General features: G+C 31.3%; 2 protein-coding genes across 2 annotated transcripts; both read left to right on the forward strand.

Annotated features, from left to right (window-relative positions):
• Nucleotides 1-2576: 2576 nt before the first annotated feature.
• On the forward strand, nucleotides 2577-6284 carry LOC136978932 (monocarboxylate transporter 2-like). Its single transcript, XM_067274769.1, has 4 exons — nucleotides 2577-2784; nucleotides 5096-5239; nucleotides 5300-6070; nucleotides 6148-6284. Exons 1-4 carry the CDS (start codon nucleotides 2577-2579, stop codon nucleotides 6282-6284), a joined length of 1260 nt encoding a protein of 419 aa, XP_067130870.1.
• Nucleotides 6285-13799: 7515 nt separating this feature from the next.
• Nucleotides 13800-16150, forward strand: LOC136978940 (acetylcholinesterase-like). The gene is made up of 2 exons (XM_067274779.1): nucleotides 13800-15338; nucleotides 15959-16150. The coding sequence occupies exons 1-2, from the start codon at nucleotides 13858-13860 to the stop codon at nucleotides 16098-16100; spliced, it is 1623 nt and encodes a 540-aa protein (XP_067130880.1). The 5' UTR covers nucleotides 13800-13857; the 3' UTR covers nucleotides 16101-16150.
• The last annotated feature ends 1764 nt before the right edge of the window (nucleotides 16151-17914 follow it).

Genomic DNA, 17914 nt, shown 5'->3' on the forward strand with positions numbered 1-17914 from the left:
ATTCTCCTACTTAGTAGTAATAACAATATAGTCAGTCGTTATACGTTGAGCTTACAAAATTTGTTATTAACTGCGTTAATAGCCTTTCGTTGTACTGTACATATGTAAATAGTCACGCCTTGTTAACTCCACGCGCTTAAATTTGTATTTCAACAATTTTTATGTTCCTCGTTCTATTGTTATGTAGTATTACCTAGCACTGTAAATACGATGTAAACGCCATGGGACTCCATGGACCACAACTATCTTTCATTCTTTCCTATCCCACTATCCCTTCACCTTCAACTTAACTCTTCAAACTTTCCTCCTTTTTTCCTCTTCTTATTTCTGGGCTATACCTATGAGTTGAGGCCCATTAATAAAATTCTGGACGTTACTGCTGTCCACGAGAAGTTATGAATCTCTAATGGCATACAGAACATCCATCTGCCATGCACATACAGTAGGCCGGATATTACACAGCAATATTATTTTACCTATCATGGAGATTGCAGAACATATAATCATTTTTCATTTTTTACAGTTGTCATTTAATATCATTCCCCTCCACGATATTCATTTTATAATGTATTCCAAATATATTTATATCCCGGATACAGATTACTTTTTCTCGACATTCGGATAAGCAAAAGACCGGAAAATAAACTCTAATCTTTACATAAAAACCTATTTCATTTCAGCTCATAACGAACGCTGACGGTAGAGTGACGTCACTACTTCGTCGACAAGACAAATTCGGTCTTAATTCTTACAATGATCGTTGATAAGATTTGGAAGTGTGTATGATAACGCATCGTGGTAAGAAATACAATTGCCTCTCGGGAGGACTAGAAAACTGGCCTCTATTTGGATATTTCCAACTGTTATATATAACAGAGCCGGGAAAGTAAAAAAGGTCCGAATTGTCGAATTACATTGAATAAGATAAAATTTAATAAGAGTACCATCCACTCCCCTATTGAAAATTTTGGCTTAGAAAAAGCAGTGGGCGCAATCTCTCCCTAGTTATACTACTATGTTTCCTAGTTTGAGAGGGACACCCACAAGTGAAAATTCCCTAGGCCCAAACGAATTAAGGATGCCTAGGGAATTAAACAATGTGCGTTTACTTCCTTCACTTTAATGTAATAACCTAGTTATCTGTAGGAACCCCAATATGTATTTTGCCCAAAGCTTCCGTTACTTTCTAGGCCAGCGGTCGCCAACCGGTGGTCCGCGAAAAAATCTTGGTGGTCAGTGGAGAAATTTGGACATTGATCGACTCAAGATTACGCGAATTATTACGAAAGAAATGCGAAATGCTTGGTTTGCTTTTTCTCACTCGGGTTTTTATTCGAATCTAAAACCAAACACAAAATAACTGTTATCAATAAATAATAATGTCAATAAATAATGTGTGTGTGATTGTTGTCCTTCGTGAAAAAGAGCCAAGAATCTACAAACTTACTTCAAACGAGAAGCAACAAACTTCATACTAATTTGTTATAATTAAACAAGTGAATTTCATATTAATAAAGTAAAATGAAACTTTAACGATTATTCTATAGCTATTTGTATCGTTTAAAAAAGTCATAATAGTGGGCCGCGTGATTCAAAATTGTGCGTTTAGTGATCCGTGAGGTCAGACAAGTTGGGACCGCTACTGTAGGCCGTCCTACAGATTGGATAAAGAATTAGTTTGTCAAAATCTGAATATTTAAGGACAACATCTAATGAATTGGAAAAAATACTGAATAATTTTGCATTTGTGGAAAATGCAAGAAAATGTATTGATATAAAAACTATACAGGGTGAGTCAAAAATCCCTTGTATCCGTTTTTATTCCAAAAGTATTAAAGATATATTCATTTTGTTTAATGTAGTTACACAGGAAGTGATGTATGCAGAACCAGATCTTTTTTGTTGATCTCGTAAATCATTTTCACGACCTTTATGTTGTATAACAAATAGAGATTTCGGGGACACGTAAAACGAAATTAGTTTTCGTTGCGTTGTTTTCGTAACAGCCGAATTTAAATATGAACTCTCTTGCTTAAGCCAGCGATTAGCGATTGAAGTTTTAATAGTGGAATATTGCGCGGAGAGAAAAACTAAATTTGGTAAAGTATTGTGAAATCTTACACATTTTCGTTTTGTGGATTGGGTGATGTATCAAAATATACAAAATTGTGCAAAATTTTATTTTCAAAAATTAATTTTGGAGGAGATAGAATGATTTTAGGAATAATTTAATTTCATCAGAAGGAAAAAAAAAAAAAAAAAAGCAAATCATTCTCATAAATATAGAAAATACGATAAGTACTTTATAAGTAGAAGCAGTATAATCTATATTTGGAAACGTGCATTACAGTGTTGATTTGGCAATCTTATTCTTTCCAACTGCGGATGATGATAACACGCGATATTAAGACTATTATTAATTGGTATTATTTCAGGAAAATGGATTACTCGTGTAAAATTAATGTTTTTTTAGGAATAATCTCAAAAATATTTATAAATGTTAAAATACAGTAATTATAAAAAGCATTATTATTTAAATAAGCTAGCGGAGATCTGATATCAGTTCAGTTCTAATAATGGAAACTACGAAAGTTGACAATGATGCGCGAGATAAAGGTTGGGCATGGGTAATTGTTTTTGTATGTTTTATATCTAGTTTTACTACAATGGGATTCTCAAAGTCCAGGAGTGTATTTTATGAAGCTTTCAAGAGGAATTTGGGATTTACTAGCGAAGAAGCTGCTTGGCCTTACAGTTTAATGCCCACGTTCATTCATTTATCAGGTAAAAACGAGTGCAGTATTATATTTCACTCACATTAACTTGTTTAATATAAGCAGGTATATTGGACATGCGTCGAATCATTGATCATATTAATTAACATAGTAGCATCGTGTAAAGAGGTTGTAATAAATTTAATTTTCAATTTTTTTAAATCAAACTTTATCAATAATCAATGAAATTAGCCAGACCGAAACCAACGAATTATTTTTTTAATTAAAAATATTAGTTCTACATGAAAGGAAATTAAATATAAAATATAATGTGTTATCGTTTTCGAATTAAATGATCAGTATTTGAAATATAATGTACAGTACAATTATAATGTAATTAATAGATACTGATGTGAGTAATTAATCAATCAATAGTCATTTTCCATAATATACACGCTATTTTCTATTCATGATTACTAATTTTATGTTTTTGATCCCGATCTAAAATTTTATTTTAGATATTAGAGTAATTTACTTTAATACAAGACCCTATGATTTGTTTGCTGTATCACAGAATTGCTTTTATTTTAAATTAATTTAGTATATATTCAAGCAAATTTGCATACTTTCTTTTCGTTGAAGTGAGTTAGATGATGTTATACATTAAATTTTATATTCAGATTTCCTGTACGAAATTAGAAAGTAACTGGCTTTAGAAAAATTAATTTCTTTGAGGATCTTACTGGGTCTAATCATGACATTTGTAAATCTACTTTTTAAAATAATGTTAATAATACAAATGTAATTAGTTATCGTGTAAATGTTCATCACGTTTAGCCATGTTAAATTTATTATTGGAATTGTTAAATTGCGATTGAAGCACCATTTTTATCTCATTGCGCGATGAAAATGGCGCTTGAGCCACAAGAAGTGATATATCGTGTCTTATTTTCGCTGGGTTAAAAGCATACAACAGGAGAGAGCTTTAAGCCAGCCACAGGATAGTCAATACGATTGCTCTTGATGAGACCTCACAGGTGATTTTTATAGTCACGAGACTGTTTATTCCGACGATCTTGCTCCTTGTCACTCGTGACGTAGTGATAAAGAACCGATGAATATTTCGTATATCCTTCTATGAACTATCACTAAGTAGTTTGTAAAATGGCGACCACTAGCGATAACTATTTGTTAATGTTATCTTCTGCTGCTTTTATTTCTTGTCTGTTTGGCAGAAATTTAATAAATAAACAAAAACGGGGACCTGATAGAGAATAAATTTGCCGTCGTAATATGTAGCCTACAGCATATTACTTATTTCATTGATTTTATTAAAATGATCAAAGTCGTGATAATTTCAATAAAATCAATGAAATAATTTTTTATAAAAACTTTAAAATTTTATCAATAAGATCGACATTCTTTGCATAAAATGTTTTTTTTTCTTTTTTCGCTATAGGAAGAGATTAATTCTCGGATTTTTTTTTTTTAAATTTTTGAAATAATTTATATTTTTACATTACAAAAATTTTATATTATTAATCACAAGAAATAAAGTTGCGTGTAGCGCCATCTTTTATAAGATATTATTATAAAACACTTTTTATATTATTAATAATTATAAACTGGCGAAAAGCTTAATTTTGAAGGTAAGGATGAGTTTTATATAAAAAAAATAATAATAATAAAACATTGTAATTGCTAATAAGTAAAATCCTCATTAAGTTCGACCCCTCTCGAGATATGATACATGACCCCTCTCTATCTCCCCATTCCCTCGACCTTTAACCACCAAAATTTAATAGCTTCAATGCCCCTTATATACAAGTTATCCTGCCAAATTTCCTTTCTTAATCTTTACCTCATCTTGAGATATTAAACGAAATAAACAGACACACAAACACATCTCCAGTACTTTCCCTTGTTATATATACATAGTATATATAACAATGGGGAAAGTAACACTTAATCCAAATATACAAACGCTTTCCAAAGCTTTTGGGAATCAAAATTTCGTCATAAAACTAGAAATAGATAATATGCAATAGGAGAAAAAAGCGTATAAAGTTCATATATTATAATACTTTATTCACATTCACGAGATTGTATAAATATATACAATATAATTATTTCATTAAATTTCGAAGAAGTATCGTTACTATTAGTACATATTGATAATAAATTACGCCTATTATTCATTTTATTCGTTATCATACAAGATAAATTCTCATTAAGAATGATGAATGAAGGAAAAAAACAAAAAATTCATGAAAATAAATATGGAGGAGACAGCCTGAACGAAGCTCAATATCAAATGCGCTGTTTTGTTAAGAGCATAAGTCGCGATCGCATTTAATTATTTAAATTTTGATACATTATAGGTCTAATGTTTTCTCCATTGATGTATTACGTTTCGATCAGGAAAATAGCAATTATTGGAAGTGTTCTCGCAGCAACAGGAAGCATCATATGCTATTTTTCTTCAAATTTTTTCGTTATTCTCTTCGCTTTAGGCGTTATAAATGGTAAGTCAAGAAAAATTTCATTCAATTTTAAGAATTCATTTATATTGAAGTGTTTTATAGGTATGGGACTTGGCATATTTTATTCTTTCAATCCAGTCATCATCGGTATGTACTTTAATCGATACAAAACTAGAGCAATGGGTATAGCAACTTGTGGTTCGTCTATTGGATCATTCGCGCTTGCTCCATTATCTTCTGTGCTAATCGAAAACTACGGTATCGAAGGCAGTTTTCTGATTTTCGGAGGAATTATACTTCAGTGTTTGCCAGCTGCCTGTCTTTATTATGAACCAAAAATGGCTACAGACACAGAAAATTCGCTCAAAAATAAATCGGATACGAACGATAAATTCAAAGTTATAAAAACAAGTTGGGATTTTTTTAAAAATCCGTTATTTTTAATGATATCATTTACATTTTCTATCTATCACTTATATATGAGTATATTGTTGACCATTATACTAGATTTTACAGTAAAAAAAGGAATAAATAAATTTAATGCAGTTTTCTTTATACCTGCAAATGCTATTACTGATTGTATTGCACGACTTGCCGTCGGCTGGATTCTAGATCTTGGAATTATAAGTAAAGTTAAATTCGTTATATTATGTTTCTTCTGGTTAGGTGGTTTAACCTGTTCACTTCCACATTTATGGGAATATGTAGGATTCTTGGTAGTATTTTGTGCCATTGGAATCGGCTTTGGATGTCTTCGAGTAGAACAGCATGTCCTCCTCACGGAATACGTAGACTTAATCAAGTTACCTGTTGCGATAGGATTTACGAATTTTATTATTGGATTTGTTTTATTTCTTCAAGTACCTATAATAGGTAAGCGTTTTAATTTATATATTAGATCATTTTTAAAATTAAAACATCAAAAATTGACGTTTAAAATTATGTTTCAGCGTATTTTGAAGAAATAAATCGATACGATTATCTTTTCTACTTGCTTGCTTCCTTGTTATTCATTTCTGCATTTGTATGGATGTTGGAACCACTGATTAACAAATGCCAAAATAGAAATAACCGAGTTGTTCCGTAAACATTTAACATAAGTGATCGAATTTTTTCGACATTCGTGGAATTAGTATTATTGATTGATTGTATAAAAAGTAAAATGTAAAGTTTATACGAAAAATATAAAAATTTATAAAAGAATTAAAAAGCAAGAAAGAATAAAACTTTAACTTGTAAAATTCTTTTTATTAAAATAATAAGGTTTTTTTAATAATTAAAGAAAATGTTATCAATATAAAGTTTTGGATACTTCTGTAACAAGTCAAACGTGTATTTTAATGGTAATGAAACAGCTGTGTATGTCTGTATCTACACGTAATATATATGCTGTATATACAGAAAAACCTGTGTAAACCGGACTTGCCCGGTATCGAATATTTTTTTTCCGGTTTGGTAGGTTTTCGTCTTGAACAGGTTTTTAACGTATTTTAACATTTCAAAGAATTCTTTCCACTTACAGTAGTTAGGGTTCCGTTTTATTAAGGTTCTGTTTTGAACAGGTTTTAGTGTATAATCAGAATATATCCCTATTATCTTATTGTGTAATATTGTAATATACAGTTGGCTCTGGTTTAGAACGGATGATACAATAAGAAATTATGCTACAAGAGGTTTTAACAAATTATAACGTACAATTTAATTATTACGAATTATCAGATAAATGCAAAAAAATGTCTCAGAGAAAGTCCAAGAGAATAAAATAGTGGTAAAATAAACAGTAAACTGAAGAGGAACTGAAAGATGAGAGCGGATTAATCGACACAAATTTTTGAGGTAGTACAAAAATATAGTCTGTGTTTTACCTAACTTTTCAAAAAGAGATTTTAATTAATTAAGATTCTGTTTCACTTATAAATAAAAAAGAAGTTCCGTCTCAGAGGCAAACGACCAATTTTTACACTTATTGTCTTGACCCCATTTCCTAGCTCCTATTATGGGTCAAGCCGAACCCACCATGGACAAGAGGAAAAAATGCCCCTTTAGTGTCCAAAACACACAATTAAAGATATGAAAAAAAAAAGAAAATTTCGAGTTCAGCAAGAATTTTTGCAAAACAATTAACGACACCCAAATTTTTAGTTTGACTTTTATTAATTTGAGTCGAAAAATTATTTATTTGATATACATGTTTATTTAAATGGCAGTCAAATAAATGTTAATTAATTTGAGGTGACTAATATTTAAAAACAATTATAATACATTATTTTAAAAAAGTACGTTCGTCGAATTGACCACTGCCATTTTACACAACATTGATTATAAAGCCTATCACTCTTATTTGCTGCAATATTGAGAGGAAAAAATATTAAATATTAAATATACTAGCGTTTAACGGACAAAAAATAAAACGAACATTAAGATTATTAGATTATTTCGTTATTCTAATCCTGATATTGTATTATAGTATTTGATATATATATACTGTATACATTGGCGTAGCCAGGATTTTGTTATGGGAGGAACCTAGTAGAGGCTGTAATTTCCTGGGAGGGGCACCAGATTAACTGGGGGGGGGGCGTGCCCATCCATGCCCCTTCCTGGATACGCCCATGACTGTATACCGTATATATTCGTGTCAAAGTCGAATTTTTTAGACCATTTCTTCAGGTCAAATTTATGGATAGTACTTTTGAGGGGCTGAAATTCAAGCTAGAATTCAAAGTACCGAATCAGTAGCAGAAACTCAACTGATCTCTAAACGAATAAAAGCAAAAACAATAGTTAAACTCGCCATCCTGGAAAACCATCTAAAACATATTTTGTGCTGGCCGGTAACCTTACATTACGTAATTTTCCTATTGGAATGCCACCATACCGCTAATCCGATAGAAAGAAGGAACTATTACAGAAAAGAGTCGAAGCTAATTCGACCAAAAGTAGTCGTTGACCTCCTCCCGTAAGAGAGGACGGTCAACAACTACTAATTAATGCCGGTTTACTATTAATATTTGAAAAGTAATCCGTATTGGATAGGTTGTGATGGCCGCTTGTGATCGAAATTGCTAACCTTAACGTTCGAAAGACTTCATATGACTTGTTTAAAAATGCAAGAATAATTGCTTTTATGTGATAATAAAGTGTTTAAATTTTGGAAGCAGATTGTATGTACTACGTTGGAAGTGTATTCTCGTAAATATTGCGTTTATAGAGAAATTGTTAGAATTAGTTTGGATTATTTGGTTACGGCAACGCGACACTTGAGAATCTGCCGAGGGGATGCATCCTGGAAAGACTTTTATGTGAAGTTGGTCCCTATTTAAGTGTTACAAACGTGAAGAAAACCTGGAAAACTTCACGTGGCCAGCCTGTTGGCCATGCCCAAACTCATGACCTACTACCAGTGTTTCATGAGTTTTGAAAATCTGAAGAGAAACTCACTAGCAAAAAATTCCAAAGTGTGGGCCATAAGTTATATCTAAATTTATTTTGTGGTGTATTGAAATTTTTCAGGGAATTTATATTATATATTTAGCTGGAAGACGAAACTGCTAAATAAAATATATTTCACTGACATCAATCTCATTTATAAAACGTTTTATTAATGAGTTTAATTAATTAATTTAAAAAATTAATTTAAACTAACACCGAAAGTATCTTTATATATCAAATAATATTTAAGAATTGTAAAAGGATACAAGAATTAATTTTTAATTTTCCAAGTATGATAAAAGAATAAAATTACAGTATTGTAAGCCGAAGCGAAAGATAATGTTTACATTTTTAAATATGAATATCGAAACTTTATCTCATTCTGTAATATTTAAAGCATTAACTGGCCAATAAGATCATCAGACAGCAGTTAGTTCGTTCAATTTAGTGTTCCTGTCCTCCGTTCGCTACACTAGGTTTGTATGACGTATTATTTCTTTGATAGGAATTATTTTTATTAAATAATTATGTAGATGTTCTTTATAAATTGTTCGAAATATTCAAAGTATTTAATTTGCAATTAGATATAAATCTAATTATTTATAAGACTCTAGAACAGAGTGAAGAACAGATTAAATTAGTATCTTATATTTGACCCGCAGAGAAGTTACGATTCCTAAATTATAAAAATCGTGTCTTGTTACAAAACTTTTAAAGTGAGAAGAATGGAAAATATTATTATAATATTAATTTAAATATACGGCTAGTCGAGGCGGTATAGCATTAGCCTACCGCTTTGGAGGATCTGGGATCGATCCGGGCAGAGAACCCTAGGAATTTTTTATGGGTGGATATGTCGGGCGCCGTCCCTCACTACCCGGTTTCTTCCATTACGGGCTTGGCCGAACGGCACGAACCCGTGGTGAGCCTCTAAAAAAAAAAGACCCTTTTAGTACCCACAGGACGGAAAGAATTAAAAATGAGAAAAGTATTGAAATTATTTGAAAACGCTTTATTTAATACAGTAGTTTTTAAATGGGGAATCAATTATTTAAATATAGTCAAAATTTAATTATATACATTTGGCATTATTTTTAAATTTAATGAAATTAGAAAGTTTCGATAAACCTCAATTTAACTAACCAAAAATAAATAAAGTTTTAGAAAGTAAGACTGGACTACGTATATAGTATTTTGACGGCTTTACTAATAGGCCTATATAGATTTGTTAATATCTATTGTTCTTTAAATAATCGATCTCATTTAATTAAATTTTCTCTTTGTGACCGAAAATTTATAATAGTAATCTTTTTCTTAATGTCAAAAAGTAAATTATGAATAGTGGGCTAAAAGACAATCAATTAGAATCTAAATAATTATTTATTTGAAATTAATATAAAGAATTTAGTTATCGATTAAAATAATAATAAAACTGTAATTATACTAAAATTTAAAGATTATTAAACAGCGGGAAAAAATTATCATAATTTACTAAACAAGGAAAAAACACTTTAACCTGTATTCTGTAGCCGGATCTTTGATCTCTGCTAGCTTGGATCGACTGTTACATCACTATCTATAAACAACCATTTTAAATATTGTCTATTCAGTCTTATAAAATATCTTACTTCTACTATAATATTAAATTACTACATCTGTAAACCAATTATTCTAAATGAAATAAAATAAATCAAATTAAACTGTTAATTGGTTTATTTAAAGGAACAAATAAAAAATGAGAGAAGATTGTAAGACCTGCATCAGGAATCGAATTTAATTTTTATTTAATAAAACTGTAGTACAGTAATAATACGCTACAGTTTTGTGTAAATAATTCAAATATCTCGTCAGTTACAATTACTTACTACTAAATTTTATATAGAACTGTATATAAAGTTCATCAATTATATAATTGTTGAACATTACATTTCCAACAATAAATTAATGTATAAATATATTATTTAAATGCATAAATTTTAGAACTCAAATTGCCTAATTAATAATGATCAGGTACTGCACAGTACATAAAAAATGTAAATGGTACCGGTACATTTATTGAACTGTAGAAAACAATAATAATGGCAATTATGTAGTGTGTTTATATAGTAGGCTATACCAAGTAAGTATAGTATAGAATTATTTTCAAGTTTTTCTTTATTGAAATACCATTAATATTTTTACACGACTAATATAACTGTTATAAAATAAGGAATAGATAACAATCATATAGTTTTGATTAATTCGTAAATATTTCGTTTAAAGCTACACAGGATACTTGTCATATAAATGTTCAGACAAGTTAAACTAATAATCTATTCTCATAATAGAAAAAGCTTCTGTAACATTTCTTAAAAATATATCGTACGTCAGAATTAAGATATAATTTAAATTTATTTTATTTTTTATAACTTAAGAATCATGTTATACAGAGTGATTATAATTAAACAGTAAATGTTCAGGCTTCTCGGTAGAAAGAACTGTTGGGCAAATCTCAAATTGTTCTGAATAAGCGGTTTCGATATTCGGAGAACAAATTTTACTACAAAATTCATCCTCTACTATTCCCCTTAATGTCTGCTTAATGTGCATATTAGATACTTTTCTAATGAATTTTGGATATAAAAGAATTTTAGTAAAGTTATTTGCGATTCTTCTACAGCTGAACAGTCACGGTGCTTACTTTGCCTGATCGTGTGTTAAATCAACGAAACTGTAATCCACATCTGTAATTAAAATAAAATTATCGTATTTTGTTTCTTAACTCCCGAAATTCATTAGAAAACATACAGGGACTGCAGCACCAAAATCTGCCCTAGCTGCTAAATTTTAAAGTAAGATTTTTTCTCGATAATAGAAACTGCGTACTCAAGACAGTATATGTACCAAATTTAACTGAGAATTACAAAATAGTTTTTTTCTACAGAGAGCTTCGAACACTTACTGTTTAACTGTGATTAGCCTGTACATTATGATTCGTACTATAAATCTGGGCGAACATCTCCCAAGAAAATTTTCATGGGCGGTCTGTCTCGGATATATCGAGCCTCGTCCTCCACCATCCAGTTGCCCAATTCAGTCTGGCCGAATCAACAATAAATTATTCCTACGGTTGATTCCTCCTCTTAGTGCCTGTAAGACAAAAAAAAAGTTAAAAATAAAAAAATAATAAATGTATAAAACTTAGGAGTTTAGTCTATTTAAGTTTTTCTTGTTTATGAAATAAATTATTGAAAGATTAATAAAGAAAAACAAGTATCGAATAACTGATTAATTCTATCTACAAAATTATGAATATCCTCCCTTGATTTTATCAGGTTTGCTGGTTTTCCTTATCAAGATATAAATATCGGTATGTATTAATAAAAGATCATTTCCCATTTCATTCTCGTTCACGAACCTATTATTTCATGGATAAAATGGAAAATTTGGAAAAGAGACAACCCTGTAACTCAACTATTTGGAAGGTTTACTAAATATACCGAATTCCCGATTATCCGTGCAGCGTCGAAATATTAGAATTATTGTAAAATAGCAAAGTATCTTAAGCAACATTCCGCTTTTCTTACCTCCCTCAACCGTCAATTCTAATAGTCGGAAATGAGGTGAATCTTTGTTACTTTGCAGTAAGCAAAGTTAGCATTATAGACAGCAGATTTGAAAAAAAATATCCTACTTGTCCTAAAACTAAATTACAATAGGCTAATTTAGAAAAAAAAATGTAAGAATTATACATAAAAATGTAAAATTTAAACTTCTACACGGTATTTTTGAAAATAAACGAAATCTACATTTTTTATGTTTATTGTTACATTTATATTGTTTATTATTTTGTTGTTTATATTGTTTATATTTTATGTTACATTTCAGCTTATGAAACTTGGGATTCACACTCGCATCGGATTATAACGCAGTTGAGCTATATATGTACTGTAGTTCATTTAAAACTTCTAAATACTTTTTTATAATTTAATCAGATTATCCGTGTTTTCCGGTTTTCCTATCATGCACACCCATGCACTAATTAGCAGGGATAATCGGGAGCTCGGTGTATTACGTATTGTGCAGTACATATAATTCTTCACAAATTGATAGCTATAGCTTACTTAAAATTACTTTATTGGATGATAATATTAGAATTTACAAGATTTTATTTGAAAACAATATAATAAACTCTATGAAGACTTTTCGCAAAGTTTACAAATTGGCAAATTACACCAGATTAATTTTTGTTTTGAAATCAAAGCCAAATACATTGTGTTACACAATGTCATAACATTACACATTCTTTTTATCACTAACGAGAGCCGGTGTTACAATGCAATACTGTTTTTCTATAACCTACTTGTGAAATAAACCCAAAAAATAATTAAATAAAAATTTATTGATGTAATTGTTTGTCTTTCAGCTTTGCCCCTGGACAATTTTCTGCGGTCACCAATATGTGGGTTTTTGTGTATGATAATATACACACATATATAGACAATGTGTAGGGGTGCATAAATTTTCTTTGTCTATGGGCGTCAGATACTTCTGCCGGCCTGACTGTAGAAAACGACAAACCGATTTATGATTTGCCGAAAGGAAGTAAGGATACTTAGCGAACTACTTCCAGGCATTCACTTCTTCGATCTTCTATTTAACCGCTAATCAGAACGTAAAAACGCTGTTGATCATTCCCTTAGTTAAGAGAAATATTCTTAATTTCGGAAAATTCTCTTTTAACACGTCAACATGTTTCCCATAATTGGCAAACGGTTCTCTACTCATTCACTTATTTCTCTTATTATAAACAATGTTCTTTTCGTTTTTGTAATACTGGACTTATTATTATTTTTTTCAATCTTTTTCCACTTTTTAGAAACGTCTCCTAGTTTTGAAATTTTTATCTGGTTTTACTAAACTTGCTCTCTGAATTTAAAAATTTTCATGCTATTTCTTGATAAGTTGTTCTTATTTTCTTCAATCCTTCGCTTAGATAGAAATAAAGAGTGTAATATAATAATATAGTCGAATGGCCGAGTGGTTAAGATGGACTTGCTAAAAAAAGGTCTTTTAGTGCCCATAGGAAGGAAATAGTTAAAATATATATTAATAATAATATACTTATCTATTCGTGTATATAATTTAATTTTTATGTGTTTATTGATAAATTTATTATGATTAATTAAATTTATTATTGTATTTTTCATAGTGCTGATTCACCACTAGGAGAACTAAACTTCATTCAAATGTGCAATATGTCGTTTCTACCACCACCAAAAATTTTATTTTTACTGTTTGTTATTAATAAAGTATTAGCACAACGAGTAATCGAAACTGCATTAGGTAAAGTCGAGGGAAAGACAATTTCTACGCCCCAGGGAAAGAAAGTAGATGTTTTCTATGGCATTCCATATGCACAACCTCCTGTAGGAAGTCTGAGATTTCGTTATCCTGTACCAATTTCTCCGTGGAACGATACATTGAAAGCTGATGTAAAACCACATTCTTGTTGGCAAACTTTGGATACGGTTTTCGGTAAATTTGAAGGATCGGATATGTGGAATGCTAATACGGACATGAATGAGGATTGTTTGAAACTTAACATCTGGGTACCACATCCTTATCCAACTTCCTCAGCAGTTTTAGTATGGATTTATGGAGGCGGATTTTATTCGGGAACATCCACATTGGATGTATACGATGGTGAAATTTTAGCTACAGAGGGAGAAATTATTATAGTATCTTTTAATTATCGAGTTGGCCCATTTGGATTTTTATATTTCGGAACTTCCGATGCTCCTGGAAATGCTGGAATGTTCGACATAATTGAATCATTAAAATGGATTCGTAATAATATAAAAAGTTTTGGTGGTGATCCTAACAGAGTCACCTTATTTGGTGAAAGTGCAGGAGCTGTGGCTGTCAATTTACTTCAAATGTCTTGTTATAGCCGACATCTGTTTCAAAATGCTATTTTACAAAGCGGATCAGCAACATCATCATGGGCTACTGCAAGTCCCGCTAGAATGAAAGATATCGGATTTAAACTTGCATCATCTTTGAAATGTGATAAAAACAAAAACAATTGTAAAGAATTGATACAGTGTTTACGAAATAAAACTGCTTCAGAGATTCTTGACGTGCCTCTTGATGTCCAAGAGCTAATAGAATTTGCATTCGTTCCTGTAATTGATGGAGAGTTTTTAGAGAAAACTCCGTTAGAATATATATCAAGTGGTGATTTTAAGGAAGGGCCAATACTTGCTGGAATTAACACAGAAGAAGGCTCTTATTTCCTAATTTATTCATTTGGTGAATTATTGCCGAAGAAAGATGAAGTTACGCTTTCAAAAGAACAATTTCTTAGCCTTTTACCTAAAATTCGTCACAGTTTTGATAACATTACCAAAATACTTGAATTTCAATATAAGAATGAATCTAATACTTATTTGGACGCGTTAGATAAATTAGTCGGAGATTTATACTTTACCTGCCCAGTAAATGAGATAATGAATAGCTTTGCAAACGCTAATATATCTAATTTATACATGTATCTCTTCACACATAGATCATCTAAAAATCCTTGGCCAAAATGGATGGGAGTCATGCACGGCGATGAAATTCCTTATGTTTTTGGACAGCCTTATTTGCACGAAAATTACACAGATGAAGAAAAAGATTTGAGTCTTGCCATGATAAAATATTGGAGTAATTTTGCTAAAACAGGGTAAGTATCATACAATATTTTTTGCTCTATTATTGATGACCTGTAATAACTAAATTCTGGGATGACCGAATAGCAAAAGCGGTAAAGGCCTGGCTTTCTTGGCCACCTGATTTTGAGCTAAGATAAAAATCTCAGAAAATATTGGTAGTTTGACTCAGTCAGCTGCTGCATTATAGGCCTGGCCAAACCTATGATATGTTTGAAGAAAGATCTTAGTACCAGCAGGATAGTAAAATAAAAAAGACAATCGCGAAATAATTTTATAAAAAGAATCAAGAATTTAAAAATATAATTATTATTTTGAACTTTCCGTCCTGTGGACACTAAGAGGGCCTCCTTTAGCAAGCCCATTATGGTTTGGCCTTGCCCACAATGGGGCGGGTTGGTGATAGGAACGGGGGTTGATATATTTGGACGGACCATTATCTGAGAAATTCCTGGGATTGGTCGACCCATCCGGATTTGATCCCGGATTCCTAGGAGAAGTAGGTTTTCACCTTGACCGCTCGGCCATCCGGTTGTCATAACTAGTCTAGTTCAGTAGGTGCAGTTATCAAAATATTGTAGAATATCACTTAAAGGAATTTTCATTCATTATATAACTTTCTTTTTCCCATCAGGAATGTAAATTCACCGCAAAAACTAGAAGTAAATTGGCCTTCGTATGAAATAGCTGATAAAAAATATGTAACATTAGGTCCTGAACGTACCGTCGGGGAAAAATGGAGAGAATCATTTTGTGATTTCTTGAAGACCATATAAACTGTTTAATGATTTTATACCAATATTTAGCAGAATACGTATACATTTTTGTATTATTAACTTTATATAATTATATAATATTAATTCCTAAATAAAACTATATAAACTTTGATTTCTAATATAACTTTATAAATTGTATTAATATCGAAAATGCAAATAAAGAAAAATTTCTTTCAATAGCATCTTATTATTAAAAATAAATAAATCGAAAATGAATAAATTCTACGTAAGCGGGAATATAGTTTGTCATATTTAGCTTAATTTTTGTAAAAATGAATTACTTATTGATAATTTTACATTTTTTTCTTTGACTGACTAAAAACTGATAGTAATCGACAGGAACTTAATGTTCCGGGAAAATGGGAAGTAATTTCCATAGTGACAGACAAATGCCGAGATTCATAAATACAGTCGAGTACACTTAAGAGAACACCGGATAAGAAAACATTAAGTTTCTCACCCACGTTTCCGGTTTTCTCCCCTACGTTTTACATTAGCAGGACTCTCGTTAACAGAGCATCGTTAGTGGAGCAGTCCGTTTAAACGAGCATTGATGGCATTTTTTGAGCATAAAGGAACACCATTCTAAAGAAGACAAATAAGAGTCTATCTTTAATCTTATGGTATACACGGGACACGACGAGAAGGTCAATACTATGGATTTCTTGAAATTTTGTGTAACTTCCATTGGTCAGGTTTCTAATAAACAAACAGTCAATGGATTTCTTCCAGAGTCATAATGTGCAAATTTTATTGGACACACATATGTGAGGCACTGGGCTGGGATGAAAAACATTCTTTTAACCGTATATCCAAACAAACGAATTTTGATCTTCGCGATTAATTAAAATTAAGGGAACTAAATTATAAAGGAAAGGAGAAAAAATAAAATTATTTTAATATTAAAACCACACGGCAAAAAAGGAGAAAAATTAGTAAATTAAATACTTTATAAGGCAACAAGAACGAAAAAAGAAAATGTTAGTTAAGGCACAAAGTTCGTTCAACACCGAACGAAAGACGGTGTCGAATTGTATTAATAAACGATCGTCTTCTCGGGAAACGATCTGGTCCAATTTCACCTGGTAACAGAGAAAGACCAAATGGGGGATCGAGAAAGGGGGTTAATAACCAATAAAGCAACGATTTGCGAGACCACAAGATATTTAAGCCCAGGCCACAAGGACGTGGCGTCCGGCGAGACTATGCCCCTCGCTGGGGTGTTTCCCTCAAGGTCCTTTATCGAGTATCCTATAAGACTAAGTTATAGACCTACGTTGAGAGAAACTTCGGAAATTCCGATCTGCATTCACCGGATATCGTTTCCTGTTCGAGAACTGGTCTTAGAATGCAACATCCGGTCAGCGGTAGGAAACCACCCTCGTCGCTGGATCCTCTTCTTTCGAAGACTACGCGCCGAAATATATAAGGATTCAACCCTTCGTGACAATAGTACTTTTATTGTAAGTTAATTGTCTAATAAAAGGGTTGTGTTGTTTGTAATGAGGCATCGATCTCTGACTCAATCGTTCCCACATGTCATTGACTGTTACCGGTCGGCAGTCCAGATGGCAATAGAAGAATATAAGATATAACTAATATAAGATACACGAATATAAGATGATAACGATATATCATCTTATAATCGTTATATTAATTTTTTGAAATTTCTTTTCCCCCCGGCAGCTACACACATACGAAAAATATTAAATACTCGTAGTACATATCATAAAATAAAGGCCTATATGAACAAACAGCTTATAGTTTTCTCATGTCGAGATAAACATGCCTACAAAATTTTATCGTAAAATATC

This window comes from Centruroides vittatus, unplaced genomic scaffold, assembly GCF_030686945.1.
Source record: "Centruroides vittatus isolate TY-2023 unplaced genomic scaffold, ASM3068694v2 contig_564, whole genome shotgun sequence".
Lineage (NCBI taxonomy): Eukaryota > Metazoa > Arthropoda > Arachnida > Scorpiones > Buthidae > Centruroides > Centruroides vittatus.

What these genes read in the sequence shown, in the direction of transcription:
- LOC136978932 (XM_067274769.1), top strand. Translation starts at nt 2,577, where the DNA reads ATGGAAACTACGAAAGTTGACAATGATGCGCGAGATAAAGGTTGGGCA. An exon ending in CGCTTTAGGCGTTATAAATG is followed by an intron (nt 5,240 to 5,299) that starts GTAAGTCAAGAA and finishes AGTGTTTTATAG; the next exon opens with GTATGGGACTTGGCATATTT. An exon ending in TCTTCAAGTACCTATAATAG is followed by an intron (nt 6,071 to 6,147) that starts GTAAGCGTTTTA and finishes ATTATGTTTCAG; the next exon opens with CGTATTTTGAAGAAATAAAT.
- LOC136978940 (XM_067274779.1), top strand. Translation starts at nt 13,858, where the DNA reads ATGTGCAATATGTCGTTTCTACCACCACCAAAAATTTTATTTTTACTG. An exon ending in AGTAATTTTGCTAAAACAGG is followed by an intron (nt 15,339 to 15,958) that starts GTAAGTATCATA and finishes TTTTCCCATCAG; the next exon opens with GAATGTAAATTCACCGCAAA.